This window comes from Notamacropus eugenii, chromosome 1, assembly GCF_028372415.1.
Source record: "Notamacropus eugenii isolate mMacEug1 chromosome 1, mMacEug1.pri_v2, whole genome shotgun sequence".
NCBI lineage: Eukaryota > Metazoa > Chordata > Mammalia > Diprotodontia > Macropodidae > Notamacropus > Notamacropus eugenii.
Genome location: NC_092872.1, coordinates 210170937 through 210195917, shown reverse-complemented (window position 1 = coordinate 210195917; position 24981 = coordinate 210170937). Strand labels below are relative to the sequence as shown.

General features: G+C 36.3%; 1 protein-coding gene across 2 annotated transcripts in view; it reads right to left on the bottom strand.

The window, feature by feature from the left end:
- CEP55 (centrosomal protein 55) overlaps positions 1-24711 on the bottom strand; it is a 37921-nt gene extending 13210 nt beyond the window's left edge. For both annotated transcript variants that reach the window (XM_072625468.1, XM_072625477.1), the window contains exons 1-4: positions 24578-24711; positions 16912-17100; positions 13197-13469; positions 10431-10499 (exon numbers count right to left, since the gene is read on the bottom strand). In XM_072625468.1, coding sequence (XP_072481569.1) covers positions 10431-10499; positions 13197-13469; positions 16912-17088 — 519 coding nt within the window. In that variant the 5' untranslated portion in view covers positions 17089-17100; positions 24578-24711. The remainder of the gene's footprint in view (positions 1-10430; positions 10500-13196; positions 13470-16911; positions 17101-24577) is intronic.
- Positions 24712-24981: the final 270 nt, after the last annotated feature.

Here is a 24981-nt window from a genome sequence, read left to right as displayed (position 1 = left end):
TGGAACTGCTCTCTTGAGTTACCAATAATCTTTTTACTGCTAAAACCAATGGCCTTTTCTCTGTCTTCATAGTTAGCACCTCTGTAACATCTGACACTGTGATACCACTCTTTGAGATGGGTCTCCTTTCTTCATTTCTGTGATAGTGCTCTCTCCTGGTTCTCCTGCTACTTTGCCTGGCTCCTTTGATGGTTAGTCTTCCTTCTCCCACATTCCAAATAGAGTCATTTAGCAATCATGTTGCACAGTGACTAGACTGACTTAAAAGTCAGGTTCACCTACGTTCAAATCCCACCTTAGATATTTACTAGCTTTGTGTTCAAAGGCAAATCACTTAATTCTCTGAAATTCAATTTCCTCATCTGTAAAATGGGGAAAATCACATTTGCTCTATCCACCTAATGGCTGTTGTAAGGACAAAGTTTTGCACAACTTAAAGTGCTTTGGAATGTGAATTGTTATTATTCCCAATGTTCTGACCCCAGTCCTTTCCTCTCTATATACGTTATCTCTTGGTAATACTCTCTACTCATGGCATCTACAGTAGCTCTATGAGATGACAAAAATCTCTATTTTTTTCTGACCTCTTAACCAAAGTTCCAGTTCGTCATTTCTCTTTCCTGACACCCCATATGTAATGTCCAAACTAATCTTTCCTTCCAAACCCATTCCTCCTTCTGACTTCTCTATTTCTGTTACTGGCATCATTACTCATCCAGTTCAGCCTGGAGGTTAGCACCTCCTTCCTCTCCCTCATTCCCTACATTCAATCAATTGCTAAGATGTACAAACTAGGAAATGACAATAAGAGTGGGAAAGGAGAAGGCAGATTTAAGAGACACTGCTGAAGTTGAATCATTAGACCTTAGATGGGGGAGGGGAAAAACAGATGACTGAGGTTTTCAGAAGCTTATAAAATATGAAGACATTTATTGTCTTACATTACACGATTTATTGTCAAGCTTTAACAAATACTGTTATAGGAAACAGAGTGTGATGAATCCAACAAAGACATTAGTGGATGTACAAATATGGGTGTGTGGATTTGAGATCTTTTTTAAGGCTCCTGTTTGACAATAGTAATAGCTAAGAGAGTCTTGTAAAATGTGACAAATGTATAAACCATCTGTAGATGAATGAGTAGTGGATCTTGACATCACCAATAAAAGTTTATACAAAGATAAATTGCTTTTCTTATTGCTTAGAACAGTGTCATATTAAAATGTAGATCTATATTTGCTATTACTCTTAGAAACCCTAGACATGGAAGAATACATGTTATAAATTTCCAAAGGCTCTTCTGTCAGTAGTTGGGAAAAGAATGTGACCCTTCTAAACACCCCAGTGCCCTGTGTACCACACTTTGGAACAAGGGTGAACAGACTGGAGTTTGAAGGAGGAAATGGCTGTACTACCGACAGATGAAAAATGACTCAGAGAGAGAGGGAGAACTATTTGGAAAGGTGGAGATGACTCTGTCAGCTGATACTAAAACAAGGGAGGTTCGTATAATTAATTCATAATCCCCACCACACACATCATAAAGCCAGAGCAATGTGTCCTCTCTCACCTTCCATACACATCTCCCAGACTGTCACTGTATTAAAATTTCTTTTATCCTTCCAGTTTGATATAAGATGTTGGTCTAAACCCATTTTATGCCAAACTGCTTCAGGTTAAACAGAGAGTCACTGGACTGCTGTTTGATAGCTTCTTTTAGTTTTCTTTGTTTCATTGATCTATTCTTCTTTTTCACTAATACTACATAGTTTTTATAATTATCACTTTACAAAGTTTGCAATCTGGTAACACTTTGACCCTTCCAGATCTGATTTCAGTGAGATGAAAAGGATATATGATTTTGCCAGTACAACAAGTTCCCAATGTGGGAATTTCCTTTCTGAATATAGACCACAGATCATAACCCACCATCCCTAGTCTTATCTGTGGCACAAAGAGCTTATGTGATCTGCCCAAGGTCACAGGGAGGATTTGAACCTAGGTCTTCTGATTCTAAGCCACTACATCATGCTGTTTGATTTCACTTCTATAAAAACATATTGGGGGCAGGGGTGGCAGCTGGAGAAACAGAACTGAAGGTAGGTTTGGTTTTTTTCCCAAGAGATAGACTGGTATATTTGACTTTGGTTCTGAAAAAATTCTACAACACATTGTTAAAGGGATAGTTTGTGAGCACTGAGAAAAGGAAATAGTGATTACTAGTCAGTGTAGGTTCACTGAGAACAAGTCACAACAGACTAACTCTTCATTTCCTTTTTAATAGTATTACTAGTGGAATCAAATCAGGTTCAAATTTCAGCAAAGTGTTTAACAAAGTCTCTCATAAGATTCTTATGGACAAGATGGAGAGGGAGGGACCGGATGATAGTAATTAGATGTATTTGAAGCTGGTTGAATGATCAGACCAAGAAGTGGTGATTATCAGATCTATATCAAGTTGTAGGGAACAGTGGAGTACTGCTGGCATCTAGCTCTGTTCTGTTCAATCTTTTTTTCAATGACTTGAACAAAGATATAATTACTTGTCAAGTATGCAGATGACACAAAGCTAGGAAGTCTGGCTAGTTAGTGCTGGACTTTTGTTTGTTTGAATTTGTTGAATGATGAAAATGTTAGAATAATGGGCCCATTTAAATTCGGTAGAGATAAGTATAAAGACTTACACTGTAGTTAAGAAATCAACTGAATAGAAGCAGTATGATTTAAAAAAAGTCTTTGTGAAAAAGATCTGAAGGTTTTATCGGACTGCAAGCTCAACAAGAGTCAACAGGGTGACATGGCAGCCATAAAAGCGAATGCCATCTAAGGCTGCCTTAATAAAAGCAGAGTATACAGAATGAGGGAGGTTAGAGTCCTGCTGCCTTGTCTTGGTCATACAATATCTGGTATATTTTGGTTCAGGCATATTTTGGGAATTATGAAAGAACTTGGAGAAAATTTAGGTGGACATAATAACAATGACTGATTATTTGAAAAGTTGTCATAAAATACAGATTGAAACTTGTTTGGTCTGAACATAGAAGGCAGAACTAAGAGCAATAGGGGGAAGTTACAGAGTCAGATTTTAGACTCCAAATAAGGAAAAACTTCCTAACAATCAGAGCTGGACAAAAGTAAAATAAAAATCCTCAAATGGTAATGAACTTTCCATCACTGGATATCTGTGGGGCAGGCTACACAGACATTTTCAGGGACATTACAGAAGGGTTTCCTTCTCAGATGTAGGTTGAACTAAATAATTATAGGGACACCTTACAATGCTGAGAGTCTGTGCCTACAGGGTGAGAACTGACCTGACTCCCATACTTCCTAGGAACTGATCTGCCAATTAATACCAGAGTGCTGTCCTCCCTAGCCATAACTGTAAAAGGTACTCTTTTGTTTTCTTAAATTTTTAATGCTGTTTCTTTCACACATGAATACATATATGTACACACATGTATATGTAACACATGTGCACTGCACTGTATGTACACACATGTATATGTATGTATCACATTCATTTGGAGCTTATTGTGATATATAAGATCTTGGCTTAAACTACTTTTTGCTAACCTCCTTTGCAGTTTTCCCAGCACTTCATGTTAAATAGGGAGTCACTGGACTTCTCTTCGGTATCTTCTTTTGCATCCCCTATTTCATTGACCTACTAATTTTAACCAATATTAAATACAATAATAACAGTTTGAAATTTGGTAATGCTTTGCTCCTTCCTTGTTGCCTTTTTTCTCTACCCATGGAGATTCTAGACCAGACCTGCACAACCTGCTGCCAGTTAGCAGGCCCACGGGCCACATGTGGCATGCCAAAGGATTTCCTCTACATACAAAGGATGTTTTCCTCTACATTTTTTGCAGGCTGCAGGAAATGCTTTGGCTTGCCACAAGCAGTACAAGGGTCATAAGCCTCTGAGGGCCACAGGTTGTACAGGTCTGTTTTTGACCTTTATTCTTAAAAGTGAGATTTAATTCTATAAAACTGCTATTGGTTGGATTAGTTTATTCCTAAATCTACAAATTAATTTAAGTATCACTTTTATTATATGGGCAAAGCAAGGAAGAAAAATAAAACAGCCCATAACTGGGCCCATATCAGTATGGACATTTCCAGCTTTCCCAGCTTCACGGAACCCACTGGCATTTATGCTCCATTGGATCCAAGGCCCTGGGGTCATCTTCACATCATAAGGCAACAGAATAGGATGTTATTTTATCTAGTGCTTAGCACAGTCCTTGGGCTTCACATAGTAGGTTGCTTAATAGATGCTTACTGGCTGACTTTAGCATAGGCAAATCTTAATGCATTAAATAATGAATTGTTTTAAGCTACAATGAGACTGGAACAGGTTTTCAGTAGTAAGTATAACAAATATAATGGATTTGTGCTAATTAGCTGAGTACTAAAAAATTTCAGAAAAGCTTTATTTCAAGACATTTAAAAGGAAATAAACATGGATCACTATCTACTGGGCCACAGCAAACAGAGGATGGATAGAAAAGATCACTGTAAAAGTTAAGTAAGGTGAGGAGAAGTTGAAAGACCATCTAATAAGGGATACCTTATGTGCACGTAGACACATGCAGAAATATATAAGGAGGAAAAGGCTGTTTAATTGAAGAATGGCTAAATTATGGCCAGAAGAAAATATAAAGTAATACCTTTGGGTGGTATTTAATGTTATATTATACCTATGCAAAAATCAACAGAGCTAAATTAGGTTTGGAGCGTAGGTGGGCCACACCCTCAATGAGCTAAATCACATGGGATATAAAGTTGTACCAATACTTGTATCATAAACTGTATCTCTGGGAGGGTGAGGAGGGTAGGTAGGATCGAGATAACTACTGGAAGAGAAACCAGAGTTAATAATCTAGTGGAAATCTCTTTTTTTACAGAAGAGGAAACTGAGTGGAAAGTTAAGTGACTGCCCAAGAATGCATGGCTAAGTTGATGTCACAGTAAAGATCAGAATCAAGGACATCTGTTTCTCAGTTAAGTGTTCTTTCCAGAATATCACAGTGCCTCTCAAATGAGCTCACTTAAAAGTTTCACATGAAAGATACAAAATGATGATTGAACTCTTTAATCATTTGTATATATTGCTAACAGGTTAGCTGAATAATAAAACAATGAATCAATATTTTTGGCAATCACCGTTGCCATTAGGTACCATCTAGAGAGATGGTGCCTAATTATCAAAATATTTAGTTCCAACTATCATCCTACTGTAGAGTTCATGCATAAGACCCTAAGTGCTTTTGATCTAGACAGATGTAAACTCTTAGAGTGATCCCAATGAAGAATGACCATGGATTTATATGAGCTACTATGGATTCTTTGCATGTTACCATGTTATCTGACAACTCATTGAGATAGATTCTTTGGCTTTGTGTTCATTTTAATTCAAGAAATTCTGAGCCTGGCTTTAGGCATGCATCAGCCATTCAAAGATATGTGTGACTCTAGCACTATGTTGAATGCTCAATGTTTTGCCACAGTTGCTACTGTGCATAGTCCCAGAACTGCTCTATCATAAGATCATAGGATTCAGAGTTAAAAGATCTTAAACATCTAATCTATCCTCTTTATTTCAGAGATAATAGAACTGATGTCCATAGAGATTAAGTGATTTGAACAAGGTTACACCAGCAATAATTTGGACATAAGTGCTCCGACCCCAAAACTAATGCTTTTCTCTACCATACCATTCTGCCTCTTCTGATAATCAAGCATGCTAAGTTCAGATAAGTTTAGTATTACGGGCTCCTGATTAATACATCTTGACAGGTTCACATACTGCTGGATCTGAACAGCTAGCAAATAGCAGTCAGTAATAATACTGAGTCAGATCCAATGTCACCAAAGGAGACTGTCTTGATTTAGCATTTGATGCACCTTTGACATAGCACTACAGTATGGAGCTATAACCAGTCAGTCCAGTCTGGAGATTAAACCTGGATTAGCATTTGTGGTACTGACAGCCTTACTAGGATTAGACCAGTTACAATTCTGATATCATAGTACTAAGGCCACCTTTAGATAATAGTCTACCACCAATAGTGTGTTGTGCCCATTTCCATGAACTGAAACATCAGAGTTATATCGTCACATGGTAGGGTAGGGGGAGAACCAATGACTTTCAGACTTCATCAAACCTTTGTCTGAACTTTAACTAGCACGCAGGTGATGCACTATGGTAATAACACACACAGACTACCAAAGTGCATAATGATTTAAAGTCTAGAAAAGCAATATTCTAAGAGGCCACAAGATGGTGGTATTATTCTAGGAAAATAGAAAACCTCCTTCTCACTTTGGTTTATCTCTGTACAGTCTTAGATTCATAGATCAAAAGAATTATTAGGACTCAAAGGGACCTTCGAGGTGATCTAGCTCTGTCTTCTCACTTCACAGATGATAAAACTGAGGTCCACATGTCTTCTTATGTCTTTCCTTTCTCTTTAAATGGTTAAAACTATAGAACTCATTTATTTTTTACATAGTGATGAATTTTGTTGAAAAGTGCAGCTAAAGAAATGTTTTATATTTCTTGTGCTAAAAAACAAATCAAACAAAAACCATACCCCAGCCTACTAGAGAACTATGTGACCCTATACAGATTAGGGATCCTAGATAAAAAAAGATGTTGCCAACCCTTCAGTAAGTAATGATTGTAGAATTACCTCCATATAGGTGATGTTAGTTATATAAGCCAGGCTTTAACAACATTCAAAGAATGTAACAGCTGAATCTTTAGAGAGGCAATCATTAACACCAAAGGCTTTCCATGGATTAACCTAGTCCTACAAAATTAAAAAAAAAGTATTGAGAATCATCTAAGGGGATCAACGTAGGAACTTTGAGAGGACTGTGGAGGCAAGAATTGTAGCCTAAATAGCTAATTAATTCCTCTTCTACTTTCTTTGTGGATTTTCATTATAGATAAATAGATAGACAGATGATATCTTTCTATTTATCTGTTCAAATAAAGGGAAATCAGTTCTATGATCCTTCAAATAGCTGTTTGGTGGGAGTGGACAATTTTTACTATTCAAGATCACTGCAAGATTAGAGAGCAGACGAGGTACAATATGATCTCAAAAATAAGTAATAAATATCAAAACACACCAAAGAATGACTCTGGGCAGCAAGTAATTTCTCAGTACAATGAAAAAAAAGTTAGTTGGTTTTTGGGGAAAAAAAGGGAATTAAAAAGATAACCCAAGAAACTTTTGGAATACAATGAGATACAGGGCAGAATAAAAGATAATGCAAAAGATATAAGATGGAGTTACCTGGATAAATCAAATTTGTATGTACAAATTTCTAGAGCAGATCACATATTCTCAGGTAAGCACCTGACAACAGTGTAGAAGATACCCTGCTTTGTGTGTTTGCTAATTACAAAAAAAACATTTGATTTGCTAGTGTAAGAAAAAATCATGGGATTTACTCCTACAAGTTGTCTCCTATGCACATCAGAAGTTCATGACTCACACAAAAGAAATTTTCTAATATATAAAATTAACAAGCTTTCCAGGATCAAAAATCAATGCCACTAAAAGAAGAGGAGAAGATTATTGAGTGTGTGTAGGAAAACTCTGCATCAAACCTCTCTAACATAAATCCGATATCCAAAGATCTATAGGAAATTGATGCAAATTCACAAGACTAATAGCTACGCCCACTAAATAAGTGGTCAAAGGATGTGAACAAATATTTCAAAAGGACATCACACTAGCACGAGGGAAAAAAAACAAACCACTCCAAGTTACATAAAAGAGAAATGCAAATTAAAACAACTGTGAAGTTTCTCCTCGCATCCATCAACTTGGCAAGGATGATTAAAAAAATAAAATCATATTGGGAAGGAATATAGGAGGACAGTTACACTAAGGTATTGTTGATGGAGCTGTGAATTGGTCCAGCTGCTGTGAAAAATATTTAGAATTATGAAGAAAAATCATTAAACTCTCAATCTACTACTCTATAGCTCCATTCATCATTCCTGTAACTTTCCAAACCAAAATACCCATCTCTGACCGCCAATCCTTTATAATAAAATTTTATATAGCACTTACTCCGTGGCAAGCGCTGTACTGAGCACTTTACGATGATTATCTCATTTCATCTTTATAACAACCTTGGGAGGTAGATGCTATTATTAATTAAACAATAAACAATTATTAAGCACCTATCCCATTTAACAGATAAAGAAACTGAAATAGAGGTTAAGCAACTTGTCTGAGGCTACCCTCTTACGCATTGTCTCTTCCTATGAGGATGTAAGTTCAGTGCAGGGACTACCTTTGTTTTTATACTTGTATTCCCAGTGCTTAGCAAAGACTCCATAGAGCACAATATTAAAAGCAGTGTTGTTTTGAATGGTAGCAAAAAACTGTAAAGGAAATAGGCACCCATCAGTTGCTGAATGTTTCAACAAACTGTGGCATACAAACTGAATGGAATGGCATATATGCTTAAACAAGGACGAATTCAGAGGAACATTGAAAGACTGGCATGAGCTGATGCAGAATGAAGAATGTAGAACCAGAAGTGTATACCTAATTATAATAATATAAATTTTTTAAAAACCCACTAAAAGTGAATTTGGATTAAAGAAAATTACTCAAGATGATACCCCTTCTCCTTTCAGTTAAGAATTCAGTGAGGAGAGGTCAGGGGTACTTGCTGTTTGGTAGTAACAAATACGTGTTGCATACACTACCACATATGGTCATTACATCACTCAGTTGTGCTTAATTTATCTTTCTACCTAGGGAAGACTGGGGGTGGGTATTGGGAAATGAAGCTGGTGACATCAAAAGCCCTCAAAATCTTAAAGATCATGGGATCACAGGATACATATAACTACAAAGAACTTCTGAGTATCAATACTGAATGTAGCATAAAGTAGGGAGACATGCTCACTAAAAGGTTTTTGACAGTACCGTGGGTGATGTTTCATATACACAAATGGAAGAGGAGCACTTTATAGCTAGAAATGTTTGTCAGTTGTACCAGTTTGAAGATAATACTATGGTGATTGTATAAAGCCCAATAATGTTAAAGAACCTATGTAATAAGACCCATGGTCATTTGAGAAGCTAGCAATTCACACAAGTAGATAAAAAATATGTATGGTTGAATGAGTAATCCATTCAACTACACATTCTGGGTACTGAAGATGGCCAATGAGTTGGCTCCAGAAATGAACAGGAAGAAGATAGCCTAGATTACATTTGGAAAATCGTACTGTGTTTTCCAAGTTCACAACCTGTTCTCCGCTGTAAAAGTGCATTTTTAACACCAATATTTTCATGGCAATGCCAAATGGCTATTAATCATGAAATACCATCACCTCAGAAGAATAAATGTTTGGGTGACCCAAAGGGCAACAGAAAGATTCATGGTAAAGTAGGTTGCAGCATGTTGCCAATAATAGTCTTCATACAAGAAGTAAAGTAAAAGATGTTGCTGAGAATGATTGGTATGATTGGAAAAGGAGGTAGGCCAATCACATAAAACTGAATTTTTCAATTACCTCTAGAAGAGGCACTATGACAAAGTTTGGGCTGCTCCATTGTGACCTTTTTTGCAGGGGAGTAAACTGATTCCATTTCTCCTTCCAGAATGCAAAACTACTTCACAGAAGGTTTGTGTACTTACTGGTCAGAATAAAGCAGAAACCTTAAAAGTCCATCTGTACGTTTTTCAGGCCAGTTACTTTTTCAGGTTCAAATGACAACTGCTGGTCTGATAATCAACTCATGATTATCATTAACCCTCATGTGTTAAATATCAAAAAGAGAAAAGATGGCCTATGAACATATATTTTATAGTATCTTTAGTTTATTCATTTTTAATTATGTTAATAATCCATGTATAATTTATTAAGAAGTCATGTAAAAGTACAATTTTATTAAATACATGTGTGAGTCTAGAGTAAAATCACATGACTAAGAGCAAAACATAATTTCTTCATTTTATGACTAAGGATTACAAGATTAAATAATTTTTCAAACTAGGAAATGTAAATCTTAAAAATGAGACATGTAAAAAGAGATTATAATTTATATAGGTAAAGACAAAAAGGAGGACAGCTTATAAAAACTGATTCTGACAACTAATTACATTATAGGTGATGTATTATAGATGACTTGAAGGTATGGAATTCTTTAGGAAGAGGGAAATTTTCAGTATCCACTAATGGCAATGGACAAACTTTCTAAAGTTCTCTAGGCTACATGGGGAAATATCAGCATGGGGGGGGGGGTCTCTTAAAAAAATTCAACTCTGCTAGCTCTTCAGTAACTTATTAAAATTATACTATGCATATGGTGCCATAGAATGTAAGCTCCCATTTAAATAAAAAAACTCATCAAAAGGAAGATGCCCATTGAACTTACGTCTTTCAGCTGTATTTCCACTGCATGAATATTAACCACAGATGATTCAGTGAAACCTGTAGCCACGTTCTACAAACAAATCAAAGGTATTAGGTGCTTAGACTAAATATAAGTTTATGAATCTCTCCAGTCTCATGATTTCCAGTACAAAACTAAAGGTACCTATATATCCCAGACTGGCATATTCTGAGGAACTATCAGGACACAAAAGTATTGTATGGTTTTAGGCAGATGGAATAGGGATCTCTTGGAAATTTAAGTAGATTGAAAGAAGCAGAGTTCTTCAGGTATGATGTGCTTTAGCCCACCGCAATGGCCCAAACTTCCTTGTAAATAGCTCACAAATAGTCTAAAGATTTTCATCCAAATGGAAATTATTGTACTATTTAAATGTCTTTCGAGAGACAATGAATTGTCATGTCAAAACATAGTAAGTACCTGCTTGTTTTTTTAAGTTTCATTCCAAAAGTCTTTTTGTTACCCTGTCAGCTATATAGATGATTATAAAATAATAGTTAAGTATTCAGACCAGATCATAAAAAGCCTATAATGGAAAGATATTTTAGCTCTTTAAGATTTAGTAATAAAGAATCTGGTTGCCATTTTTGACTGAAAAACTCAAAAGCTTTTTTTTAAAGACTCTGCTCTATATTCTATTTTGTATCTTGCCATGACTCCTTGGCACACAATACAATAACAAGAGGTGAGGAGGCCAAGGATAATGTATCAGAATGGAAAAATTACTTATAGATACAATGGTGTTTGATAAATGATTTTTAAAAATTTGTTTGGAATTGTGATTTCATTGGTGTAGGGAACTCCCTCCACAGGTGCAGACAGCAGCTAGTGTTTAAGCTATTATTTTAAAGAGAGTTGCTTGGAGAATTGAGAGGTTAGATGACTTACTGCTCTCACACAGCTAGTACATGCTAGAGACAGGACTTGAACTCAGGTCTTCCTGATTCTAAGACTCTCTATATTACCTCCCAAATATCAATTTCTATTTAAAATTTCTATTTAAAATTAGAATTTCTATTTAAAAATTAATGTTTGCATTCCATATTCAAATATTTTAGTTTGGTTTTTATAGGCTGACTTTTTTTTGGAAGATCTAGCTATCTCTGATCTTATCTAACCCCCTTAGACAGCACTTTCAATTATATATAAATATAACTTATGTAAAACATTAATAGCAAATAAATTGGTGGATAAAACAGAAGCAACATGCAATGATATTCTAATACTAATTGCCCCCATGTTATCAAAGTATATTGAAAAATACTCTTAAAAATCAAGCATTTCATTTAAGAAAGTAATATTTAACTTCTTCCAAACACTTCCATGAAAATGTTAAAATTTTCAGCAGCAATACAGGTTTTATCCTTACAGCATCTATTACATAACTAGCTTGGACAAACTAATTCTGATACAACTATTTTTATGTGAAAATGAACAAATGAACAGTTCAGCAAGAATAATATTGGGGTACCCAGCAAAACTGAGTATAATACTTCAGGGGAAAAAATGTCCTTTCAATGAAACAGAGGACTTTCAAGCATTCTTGATGAAAAGACCAGAGCTGAAAAGAAAATTTGACTTTCAAACACAAGAATGAAGAGAAGCATGAAAAGGTAAACAGCAAAGAGAAGTCATAAGAGACTTGCTAAAGTTGAACTGTTTACATTCCTACATGGAAAGACAATATTTGTAACTCTTGAAACTTTTCAGTATCTGGGTAGTTGGTGGGATTACTTACACACACACACACACACACACACACACACATACACACACACACACACACACAGAGCACAGAGTGAATTGAATAGGATGGGATCATATCTTAAAAAAATGAAATTAAGGGGTGAGAGAAATATATTGGGAGAAGGAAGGGAGAAATGGAATAGGGCAAATTATCTCTCATAAAAGAGGCAAGTAAAAGACTTTTCAGTGGAGGGAAAAAGGGGGGAGGTGAGAGAAAAAAACATAAAGCTTACTCTCATCACATTCGACTAAAGGAAGGAATAAAATGCACACTCATTTTGGTATGAAAACCTATCTTACAATACAGGAAAGTGGGGGAGAAAGGGATAAGCAGGGTGGGGGGGATAATGGAAGGGAGGGCAATGGGAAGAGGGAGCAATCTGAAGTCAACACTTGGGGAGGGACAGGATCAAAAGAGAGAATAGAAGCAATGGGGGTCAGGATAGGATGGAGGGAAATATAGTTAGTAGTACACAACACGACTATTATGGAAGTCATTTGCAAAACTACACAGATATGGCCTATATTGAAGAGAAGTTGGAACTCAAAGTTTTAGGAACAACTGTTGAGTACTGTTCTTGCTACTAGGAAATAAGAAATACAGGCAATGGGGTATAGAAAGTTATCTGGCCCTACAGGACAAAAGAGAAGATAGAGACAAGGGAAGGGAGGGATGATAGAAGAGAGGGCAGATTGGTGATAGTAGCAATTAGAATGCTTGGTGTTTTGGGGTGGGAGGAGGGGACAAATGGGGAGAAAATTTGGAACCCACAATTTTGTGAAAATGAATGTTAAAAGTTAAATAAATAAATTAAAAAAAAAAAAAGAATAATGCTGGGGTAAAAGAAAATAGTTGCTGAAATTAGTTACCCTACAAATCATGAGATAATTTCTATTATATATTTTGCTATAGTCACACTAGAGTTACAAAATACATTTTCTAAGTCTAACTATGTACCAAAATAATTCAGATGCTAGGATTTCTTGTTTAAATTTAAATACCTGTGATAAATGAAGTATATTGGCTTTGCTTTCAAGTTCTGACACTCTTGTGGTTGCTGCACATAACTGCTTTTTTAAAATGTCGGTCTCTTCTGATAAAGACTTTAAGAGTTGATCTCTCCTTTCTGCCTCTTTGGTTTTTTCTTCTAATTGACTCAGTAAAGAACTGGTGCTCATAGATTTCAGCTGGGCTTTTAATAGCTGTATTTCTTTTTCTTTCTCTGCCAGATGGTAACTATTCTTCTCCTTTTCAGTTTCAAGGGCAGATATTTTCTAGATTTAAAAAAAAGGTAAAAATATTACTACAAAGCTAACTCAAACATGACAAACAATGTGATACAAATGTCAAAATGAAGACAAGATAATGAATATCACTACAAAATAAAGTTTTCAATTAGTACTCAAATAATTTTTTTAAATTTGAAAAATATGTAAAGAAATAAACATGAATATTTGAATATTTTACTACCACAGTCTCATACACAAAGCCAAGAACTTCCCACTTCTCTCTCAATTTTAGCCTCAATTCCTAGGAATAAATCAATCTTCATTTGATTAGAAGAACACTAAAGACAGGTAAGAAGGTAGAGTTCCTACTTAAAGGAAATTATAAGGAGTGAGCTATTAGGAACTCAGGCACTACTAAAATAAAAAGTCATAGTTTAACAGCTGTAGCTTCTTCTTTGGATGTAGAAACATTTCCCCCATTTCCCCTTTCAGATTAATTCAAAATTAAGACGCTAATTAAGAAAAAGTGAGATGCCTTATCTTTCTTTTTTAGCATATGAATAAATAATAAAGGTAGGGTAAAAACTAAATTACATAAATCTTATATTTAAAGGGTTTTGTGTCAAACTGGAAAAAACAAAAAAACTTTTGCTGCTGGTGACAACCTACTTGTTATGTTCATTCTTCGTGTTTTGAAGAGAATCACGACATCAGAGAAACAATGACAATGACTTGTACTTGACTTTGTTTTGAGTGAGGGAGGGCTGTGGAGGTTATCAGCCTCACTTCTCCTCCTGAGCCATATGAATCCAGTGACCAGATATTCATCAGGATGACTGGAGATGGCCCAGGATGCAATGGGAGACTTTGTCCTTTTTGGCTAAGGCCTTTTCAGGTACTCACTTAAAGTGAGGTAAAGCCCATTCAGTGAATAGGCCTCTTTAAAAAGTAGTCGGGGGATGGCCCCTTTAATAGAAAAGAAAAAAAATAAATAGGGGCAGGAGCCTCAGGATTGTTGTTTCAAAGAGAAACAGTTACTATTAACATTCACTCTAAACCAGGAGGGTCCAAAACAACCATTAAATGGAGCTTGGGCAGGGACCCATTGCTGTTCAATGTATGGGCTTCAGAGTGCACTGAGTCTAAGGTTTCAGAGAATAAAAAGAACGAAAGAAAGGAAGAAAAGAAGGAAGGAAGGAAAGAAGGGAGAAAGAGAGATAAAGAAAGAAATCTAGCCAGTAGTACCAGTAACTAGTAACAGTACTAATACTGTATTCATGTTTAACCTGTTGAGTGTTGATTAATTGCCTGTGGTGTCAAAGGGCTCTGTCCATGGTACTACTCTGTTCAATATTCTTATCAATTGAAGTCAAAGAAGACATTCTATGAAATTTGTAATGATAGGAAATAAGTAGAGACAGTTACACCTAGCAATTACCCATTTATCATACAAAACATAAGAATATAAGCACACTTAAAATTTTCATCATTTGAAATATCCTTTCAGAATAATTAATAATAATTCATAACTCATGATAACAGAAAGATATAACTTAACAGGATAAACATAAAGTCTTTCACTGAGTTAAAAAAAATCAGTTGTATATTTATGGGAGGGCTAGCTTGGAATGAGTTCAAGTGAAGGAAGACAACCTGTCTTCAAATACTTGCAAGACTTCAAAGATATTTAGACTATCTCAACTAACTGCCCTTTCCTAAAGTCCAAAAGCTAATTAAGCGTGTCTTATAGATAAATAATGGTGAAGTACTGACATTATGGAATCAAGACTTTTTTTTAAGTTTTAGAAGGAAATTTATTAGGTTGTTTGGTAGAAGTAAAGACTGTATAAACCATTTCTAAATGATCATTTTTATACATCTTTATAAAATATTCCTTTGGTAGTTTGAGTGGTATAATGCTAAATCTATAAATTACCTTCAGAAATAGCATCATTTTTATTTTTTCATGGTCTAGTCATGAGCACTGATTATTCCTTCAGCTATTTAAGTAGTTCTTTATGTGTCTAAGGAACATCTTGTAATTGAATCTATACAGGTATTGAGTGTTTGGTAGATTTGGTAGATTGACTCATAAGTATTTTATGCATGGGTATTACATTTTAAGAGAAGTATTGACAAACTAAAGTGTATTCAAAGGAATGGGAAAATGGGTCTGGAAACAATGTCACACAAAAATAGAATATTTGGGGGCTTCTTAGTCTATACAACAGAAAAGTAAGAAAGACAATCTTATTGTCTTCAAATACTTGAAAAGGCTTAAGGATATTTAGAATATCTCAAATAACTACTCCTTCCTAAAGTCCAAAAGCTATTCTGGATAAATTGAAATTTAATAAGCACTTTACTTAAAATTGCATGGGGAAAACTATCAGACTACCTAAAAGGAAGCCAAGATGTGAAAGGTAACATGGTGAATATAGCACTGGACTTAGAAAGACCTGGGATCAAATCTTGCCTTGAACAATTACTAGGTATATAACCCTGGGCAAGTCGATCTCTGGGCCTCAATTTCCTCATCTGTGAAATAAGAGGGTTGGACTCAATGCTCTCTCAGGGTCCTTCCAGACCTAAATTTATGATCTAAATGCATGATAATCTATGACATAAGAAAATGTGTTAAATATTCACATGAAATTTTCACATTGTTAATTCAGTAATCTCAAAAGAACAGCCTTGATTTTAAGAAGTTAGTGAAGAGACAAACCAGAGTGTGGTCATGACAAAGATTTGATTTAAGTATATATGTGTATGTATATGTTTCAGGAAAAATCAAATACTTTAAAACATGAAAATGGCTGGTATTTGATAAAATAATAAGATGCAATGACCACAAAACAGCCAGTCTATAACTTAAATTATAAAATGTGAAAATCGTAAATACAAAATAATTTATATAGACTAAAATTTTTAGAAAAGAAAAATCCAGTTAAAAATACTCCTGCAATTAAATTTAGTTAAATGTGTTTTATAGATAAATAATAGTGAAGTACTGACATTATGGAATCATATAAAGACTTTTTTTAAGTTTTAGAAAAAAATTTATTAGGTTGTTTGGTAAAGATTCTATAGGTCACTTCTAAAGCATGTTAATATATAATGGCCTGCTGGAGTTGGATTTAGGACCTGAATTTAAAACTTGGGTTCTTCCCCTAACATGTATGACCCTGGGTAAGTCATTTAACCTCTCGTAGTCTCATTTCTTTTCTCACTTCTAAAATGAGAGGGTTCTATATTAGATGACTTCTAACATACATTTTAACTCTATATCTAATATACACCTAATGATTTCAATGAATTATGTGTGAATTTAAAATCCCTTTGGGTATGTTTAAGACAAAGTAATATTCTAAAGCAGTCTCGATATTATCTACCCTTTTCATCAGATTGATCTTTGAAGAATTACATATGTCAGAAGTTAATAGGATAAGGGGAGGAAATGATGAACAGAATGTGTAAAACCATCTACCTGTAGAAGTCTGTGTCTTTCTTTTTCTGCCTCCTTTTCTTTTGCATTTTCTTCCATAGACATTTTAAAGGCTGCATTTTCTTTCTTAAAGTTCTCTAAATGAGTTTCAGATTTGGAGGTGCTAGTCTTTAATCCTAATTTACTTTTAACAAAATCTTTGGGATTTCTGGAGGACATATCTGGAATATTCTGTAAAAACAAGAATGAAAGTATATAAAAGGATATTAGTTGAAAGATTGAATTGATATACGTACTCAGCTGCTCTCAGCAAAAGATGAACCCAAAATGAAAAGGTGTTCAAATCATACATTGGTTCTACCATATATGTCACAACTAAGAACATTTCCAACCTAGAAAAAAATGCTAAGTGATCCTTTACATCTCTATTGCACTTCACAATTTAGCACTTTCTCAGACATTACCTTATTTAATCCTTATAACAACTTTGTGAGGCAAGGATATTCATTATTATCCCTAGTTTTACAGATGAATAGAGGATTACACACATACATACAATACATACAATAAATTCACAAGGTGATGGAGCTTTTAAATAGCACCTGAGCCCACTAAATCTAGTTTCAAGTACAATGTACTTCAATAACCTCTTTCAGCAAGCACTCAGGAGATGATGGATATAGGTTTAAGTGAGAAAGAAATAAGACTGAGCACCGTACAGAAAAAATGACAATATCCATGGAATCCAAAAATGAAAAAAATCAAGTAGGCAAATCCCAGAAGTAATGACTGGGAGTAGTAGAGAGCCAGTGTGATATAAGGAAAAGACTACTGAATTTGGAATCAGAAGATCTGGGTTCCAGTTCTGTCTCTGCCATTTACTATGTGACTTTGGGCAAGTCAATTATCCTTTATCAAATCATCCTCAGTTTCTGCATCTAACACTACCTACCCCATGGGTATGGGTGTGGCAAAGCAAATAAGATAACATCATTAAAGTACCACCTCTTATATAAGACTTTTTTCTGATCTTCCCACACTACCTATATAGGTGCTAATGACACCCTCTGCACCCACTCCCCATTACCTTATATCTATTCATGTATGTGTTGTTTAATGAGGGCAGAGACTATTAAATGTTTCTCGTATACACAGCAGCTTAGTGTCTGTTACATAGTAGGTGTTTAAATGCTTACTAATTGGTTAATTTCAATTAATTGGGGATATAAAGGTAAGAGGAGGATGTAAGCTTCTCACTTTACTTTCCAGGCCAATTGGCTAGTATTTTGATCATTTCTTGTCACCAGCCCTTAATATACAGTTAGTTGTGATTTTTTATTGTTTGATTTTTTTAAAAATTTTTTAAGCACTCTTACTATTCTACAGCCAATATGTGTCAGAGGCAGATTTTGAACCCAAGTCCTCCAGGCTTTGAAGCTTGCTCATTACTATATCATGCTGCCTCCTATGCTGACTGTGTGGATTTGGGCAAGTCATTTAACTTCTTAGTGAATGTAGGTAACTTTCTGAGACTATAGGTTTCATAAAAGGTGTTAACCTGCATTGGTAGAGGGAAGTTCCTCACCACAGAGTTCCTTATACCAATGTAATCATAGATCTAATTCCTATCTTTATTTCTCTTATTGTATCATGTTGGCATGCTGTGATGAATCCAAATAAATAGAATCGTAAGTGTGAAAGAGCCAAGAAAGTTACAGAAGTTAGTTAAGACAAAAAGTTTCACTCACTATCTAAGCAGTGTCCTGTCTTTTTTTCTCCTTAATATACAGGCCACATTCCATGTTTTCTTGATAGTTTGAAATTAATAGGCCACCTTATAACACACTGCCAAGCTATACATGGTGCTTTATTATAAACAATGCTTTAATGATATTTTTTAAAAAAATACTTCAATTTATTATTTATTTTTAATATTCTTTTAAAATTTTAAGTTCCAAATTCCCTCCCTCCCCTCCCTACTGTTCCCCAAACAATGGGACAACAATTATACCTGTGAAATCACGGAAAACATTTCCATATTAGCCATATTGGGGGGAAACACAAGAAAAATAAAGAAAATGAGAAAATTATACTTAAATTTGTATTTAGAGTTCTTCAGTTCTCTCTGCAGAGGTAGAAGGCATATTTTTCATCATGAATCCTTTGGAATTGTCTAGGATCATTGTATTGAACAGAGTAGCCAATTCTTTCACAGTTAATCCTCATTACAATGTTGCTGTTATGGTGCATAATGAACTCCTGGTTCTTCTCATTTCACTTTCGTTAGTTCATATAGGTCTTGCCATGTTTCCCTCCTAATCATGCCACAATACTATGCCATAATGAAAAAAGAACTGCTATAAATATTTTTGTACGTGTAGGTCCTTTTCCTTTTTGTTTTTTAATGTGCTTGGAATACAGACCCAGTAGTGGTATTGCTTGGCCAAAGAGTGTGCAGTTTTATAGCTCTTTGGGCCTAGTTCAAAATAGTTCTCCAGTATAGTTAGAACAGTTCACTACTCCACCAACAATTCATTAGTGTACCTCTATTTTCCCTCATTCCCTCCAGCATTTGTACCTCAGAGTTGTTTTAATTTGCCTTTCTCTAGTCAATAATGAGTTAGCGCATTTTTTTCCTACGACTATAGATAGCTTTGATTTCTTCTTCTGAAAATTGCCTGTTTATATTCTTTGACCATTTATCAATTGGGGAATGTCTCTTCATAAATTTGACCTAGTTCTATACTCACTATATATTTGAGAAAAGAAGACTTTATCAGAGAAACTTGCTGTAAAAATTGTTGATATTACTTTATTGTTTGTGGTACTTTTTAGCAAAATGTAGGTGCTCTATTATCCCTTTTAATTAATTGTTTTTGTCTTTGTTTTTGCTTTGTCTGCGATCATGATTGCTACTCCTGCCTTTTTTCAGTTTAGCTGAAGCATACTAGATTCTACTCCAGTCCTTTATTTTAACTCTGTGTGTCTTTCTGCTTCATGTATGTCTCTTGTAAACAATATATTTGGATTCTGGTTTCTAATCCATTCTGCTATCTGCTTCCATTCTATGGAATTCACATTCACAGTTAATGATTACTAACTTTGTTTTTCCTTCCATTCCATTTTTTTCTCTTTCTTTTCTCTTTTTTTATCCTGTCCGTCCTCAAAAGTCTGTTTTGCTTCTAACTATTGCCTCCATTAATCAGTACTCCTTTTTATCATCTCCACCTTTCTTTTATTCCCTTCCCCTCCTATTTCCCTATTGGATAATTTACATTTCCATATACAACAGAGTATACATATATGTATGTATGTATGTATATGTATACACATACATACATATATTCCTCCCTTTGAACCACTTCCTATGAGAGTGAGATTCAATCATTTCCTAACATTCCTCTGCCCTATTTTCCCCTCCACTGAAAAGGCTCTTCTTTGCATACCTTTGTTATGTGAGAAAATTTTCCCCATTCTTCTTTTACCTTCCTCCTTTTAATGCATCTCTTTTTCTCACCCCTTCAATTTATTGGAGATAATTCCAACATAATCAACTCATATCCATGTTCTCTGTCTGTAAACTCCTTTTAACTGCTATAATAATAATAAAGTTCTTAGGTATTGCATATATCATCTTCCTAGATAGGAATGTGAATAGTTTTAACTTTATTGACACCTTTATGATTACTATTTCACATTTACCTTGCATCTTCTGTGTTTCAAAGTCAAATTTTTCCATTCTATTCTATAATATTCAACTTTTCATCTTTTCTTCAGGTATGCTTGATAATCCTCTATTTCATTAAATATCCATTTTTTCTCATGAAGGATTATACTCAGTTTTGCTAATGTTATTCTTGGTTGAAAGCCTAGCTCCTTTGCCTTCCAGAATATCATATTCCAAGCTCTCTACTCCTTTAATGTGGAAGCTGCTAAATTTGTGTTATCCTGACTATGGCTCCACAATATTTGAATTGTTTCTTTCTGACTGCTTGAAGTATTTTTTGTCTTTGACGTGGGAGCTCAGGAATTTGACTGTAATATTCCTGGGAGTTTTCAGGAGGTAACAGGTGGAATTTTTTCAACTTCTGTTTTACCTTCTGGATCTAAGATATTGGGGCAGTTTTCCTTGATAAATTCTTGAAATAAGATGTCTATGTTCTTTCTTTGATCACATCTTTCAGATAGTCCAGTAATTCTCAGATTATCTCTCCTTGATCTATTTTCCAGGTCAGTTGTTTTTCTGATGAGATATTTCACATTTTTCTTATTTTTAATTCTTTTGATTTTGTTTTATTGTTCCTCAGAATCTCATTGAGTCATTAGCTTTCACTTGCCCAGTTCTAATTTTTAAAAAATTATTTTCTTCAGTCAGCTTTTGTACCTCTTTTTCCATCTGGTCAATTCTGTTTTTTAAGGTATTATTTTCATCAATATTTTTTTTGTCCTTTTTTTTTTTTTTTACCAAGCTCTTGGTCTACTCTTCAAGGAGCTACAGTTCTAATGAGGTAGAAAATATGCAAAATGATTATGTTCATATAAGATAAATGGTGTAAATGGAAAGTAATTTTGGGGGACGCCACTATGTGGGAATAGGGGAAGAGACAGGACCAGGAAAGACCTATAGAAGGTGGGATCTAAGCTGAGTCTTGAAGGAAGCCAGGGAGGCTAGAAATCAGAAGTGGGAAGGAAAGCATTCTCAGCATAGGAGAAAGTTAGTGAAAGGCAAGGAGTTGGAAGATGAATCTAAATGTGGTAGGAACAGAAAAAAGACCAGTGTTACTGGATGTCAAAGTATATGGAGAGAAATAAAAGGTAAGATGACTGGAAAGGTAGAAAGGGGGTCAGGTTGTAAAGGGCTTTAACAGCCAGGGAGTGCATAAGGGTAGTAATGAATAATAAGGCTGGAAAGGTAGACTGGAGCCAGGCTAGAAAAGACTTTAAATGTCAAAGAGGAATTTAATAATACAGTGCCGCTAGGATAAATTGAGTAGGACAAGTAGATGGTCAGATCTATGCTTCAGGAATATTACTTTGGCAGTTGCTTGCAAAGATGGACTGGAGAAGGAAGAGGTATATACAGCTGGCTTTCCAACTGTCTGGTTTTTAAGGTAGGCCCTCCATGACTGGGCTCCACACTACTCACTACCTTTCCAAATTCATTTCAAATACAACCCAAATCCAGTCTTTCAGTCTAATCCTGCTAATTTTCTTATTGTCCCCCAAATATACAATATTCATTTCTTCTTCCTCATGCTGTTCTATTCTCTCTTCTGTTATTAAAACCTATCATCCTTTAAGACCAAATTTAAGTCCTAAGTCCCTGAAGCCTTTTCCAATTCCCAATTCCTCATAGAGCTCTCCCCTGTTCTGACCTCCTAGAAAAAGTCTAGTTGTTAAAGCACAATTTAATTTCAAGACATTTTTCGCACAAATAAAGTCAGATCTAAATAAGTGGAAAAACATCAGTTGCTCGTGGGTAGGCTGAGCCAATATAATAAAAATGACAATTCCACCTAAATTAATTTACTGTCATACCAATTAAACTATCAGATAATTTTTTTCTAGAGCTGGATAAAATAATATCAAAATTCATCTGGAAGAACAAAAGATCCAGAATATCAAAGGGACTAGTGCAAAGAAATGCTAGGAAAGGTGGCCTAGCCCTACCAGATCTCAAATTGTATTATATGGCAGCAATTATCAATACTACTTGGTACTGATGAGTAAGACACAGAAGGGTAGACAAGTGGAATAGGTTAGGTACTCAAGTCACAGCAGGCAATGAATATAGCAATCTATTGTTTGATAAACCTAAGGACCCCAGCTTCTGGGATAAGAATTCACTGTTTGACAAAAATTGCTGGGAAAACTGGATAACAGTGTGGCAGAAACTAGGCACAGACCAATGCCTGGCACCATACACAAGAATAAAGTCCAAATGGGTACATGATTTAGGTATAAAGATTGATACTATGGACAAATTGGAGGAGCAAGAAATAGTGTATTTATCAGATTTATGGAGAAGGGAAGAATTTTTGACTAAAGAAGAGATAGAAAGCATTATGAAGTGCAAAATGGATAATTTTGATTACATTAAACTGAAAAGTTTTTGCACAACCAAACCCAATGCAACCAGACAAACTGGGAAAGAATTTTTGCAGCTACTGTCCGTGATAAAGGCCTCATTTCTAGAATATATAGAGAACTGAGTCAAATGTATAAAAATACAAGTCATTCCTCAATTGATAAATGGTCAAAGGATATGAACAAGCAGTTTTCAGTGGAAGAAATTAAAGATATTTATAGTCATATGAAAAAATGCTCTAAATCACTACTGATTAGAGAGATGCAAATCAAAACAACTCTGAGGTACCACATCACACCTATCAGATTGGCAAACATGACAGAACAGGAACATGATAAATGTTGGAGAGGATGTGGGAGAGTTAGAACACTAATACATTGTTGGTGGAACTGTGAGCTGATCCAACCATTCTGGAGAGCAATTTGGAACTAAGCCCAAAGGGTTACAAAAATGTGCATACCCTTTGACCCAGCAATACTACTTCTAGGACTGTATCCCCAAGAGATCATAAAAATGGGAAAGGGTCCCACATGTACAAAAATATTTACAGCAGCACTCTTTGTGGTGGCCAAAAAATGGACAACAGGATGCCCATCAACTGAGGAAAGGTTGAATAAGTGGTGGTATATGAATCTAATGGAATACTATTGTGCTACAAGAAATGATGAACAGGAAGACTTCAGATAGGCCTGAAAGACTTATATGAACTGATGCCGAGTGAAAGGAGCAGGACCAGGAGAACTGTGTACGCAGCACCGACCACAATGTGCCACAGTATTTTCTGGTAGACTTGAAATTTCATTGCAATGCAAGGACTTAAAAAAATTCCCAATAGTCTTTTAAGGCAAAACACCTTCGGCATCCAGAGAAAGAACTACGGCATTCAGTCACAGAATGTAACAGGTCTTGCGTGTATTACATTTTGGTTTGTTATATGATTTCTCCCATTCCTTTTAGTTCTTCTGCACAGCATGACTATGGTGAAAATGTATTTAATAGGAATGTATGTGTAGAACCTATATAAAACTGTATGCCATCTGGGGGAGGGAGGGGGCAGCTGGGGATACAGTGCTGGGAATACAACTACAAGCAAGTATTTAAGCATCTTACTGGTGGGAGGGAGAGCAAAACAAAAAAAATTAGATAAGACGCAGTTTCTGCCCCCACGGAGCTTACAGTCTGGGGGGGAGACAAGATAGACACAGACTGTTTTAATACGCAGGGTCACAAGGCAGATATATTAAAGAGCTGCAGAACAAGGTGTGAAGCGTTGGAACGTTGGAGAAGGGGACCCACCCACCGAGCGGCGCAGGGGGACTCCGAGGGAGGGACCCCGACTCGGAAGGCGAAGGCCTCCCCGGCCCGATCTCCGCCTGGGGTCCCCAATCCACGACTCCGTGATACCACAGAATCCGGAGGCGAGGGAAAGGCGAGGGAAATCCGCAATCTGGGACCGCCGCCCTTAGGACCAGGGCGGGGCGTCGCAGACAACCTCGGCCGCGGGGCGGGGCCCTCGCGCATCCCGGGTCTGCGGCCTCCTCCGTCAGGGCCTCCCCCGGTGCCCATCCCCTGACGACGGACGGAGCTCGGCCCACCCCGGTCACCGGCGCCACCACCCACCTGAGACTACAACGTCGTCCGCCCTCCTCCACAGCCGAACGCTCCTCGGCTTCCGGAAATTTGAATCCCGCGGCTGAAAGGGCAAGAGCGTGACGTCACTGCCGGCGGGGGCGCGGTTCCGGCAGAGAAGGGGCGGAGAGAAAGCGCTCTCTTTCTGGATTGGCTATGAGCGCTGACGGGCGGGACCTGAACACGTGGACGGAGGAGGGGATGGAACCAGTCCTCCCCGCCCGCCCCTCTCCGCCCTGGCCCGGGGCTCCCAGCTCCGCCTCTTACACCTGTCGGAGCCGCCTAGCTTTGGACCGGCCTTTAGAAAGAGCCCCGGGGCAGGCTCCAGAGGTGGAATGAAGCTGCCCAGCCCTGAGGCCGCTGCATCCTTGCGGCAGCCCCGCGGAGCCCGGGCC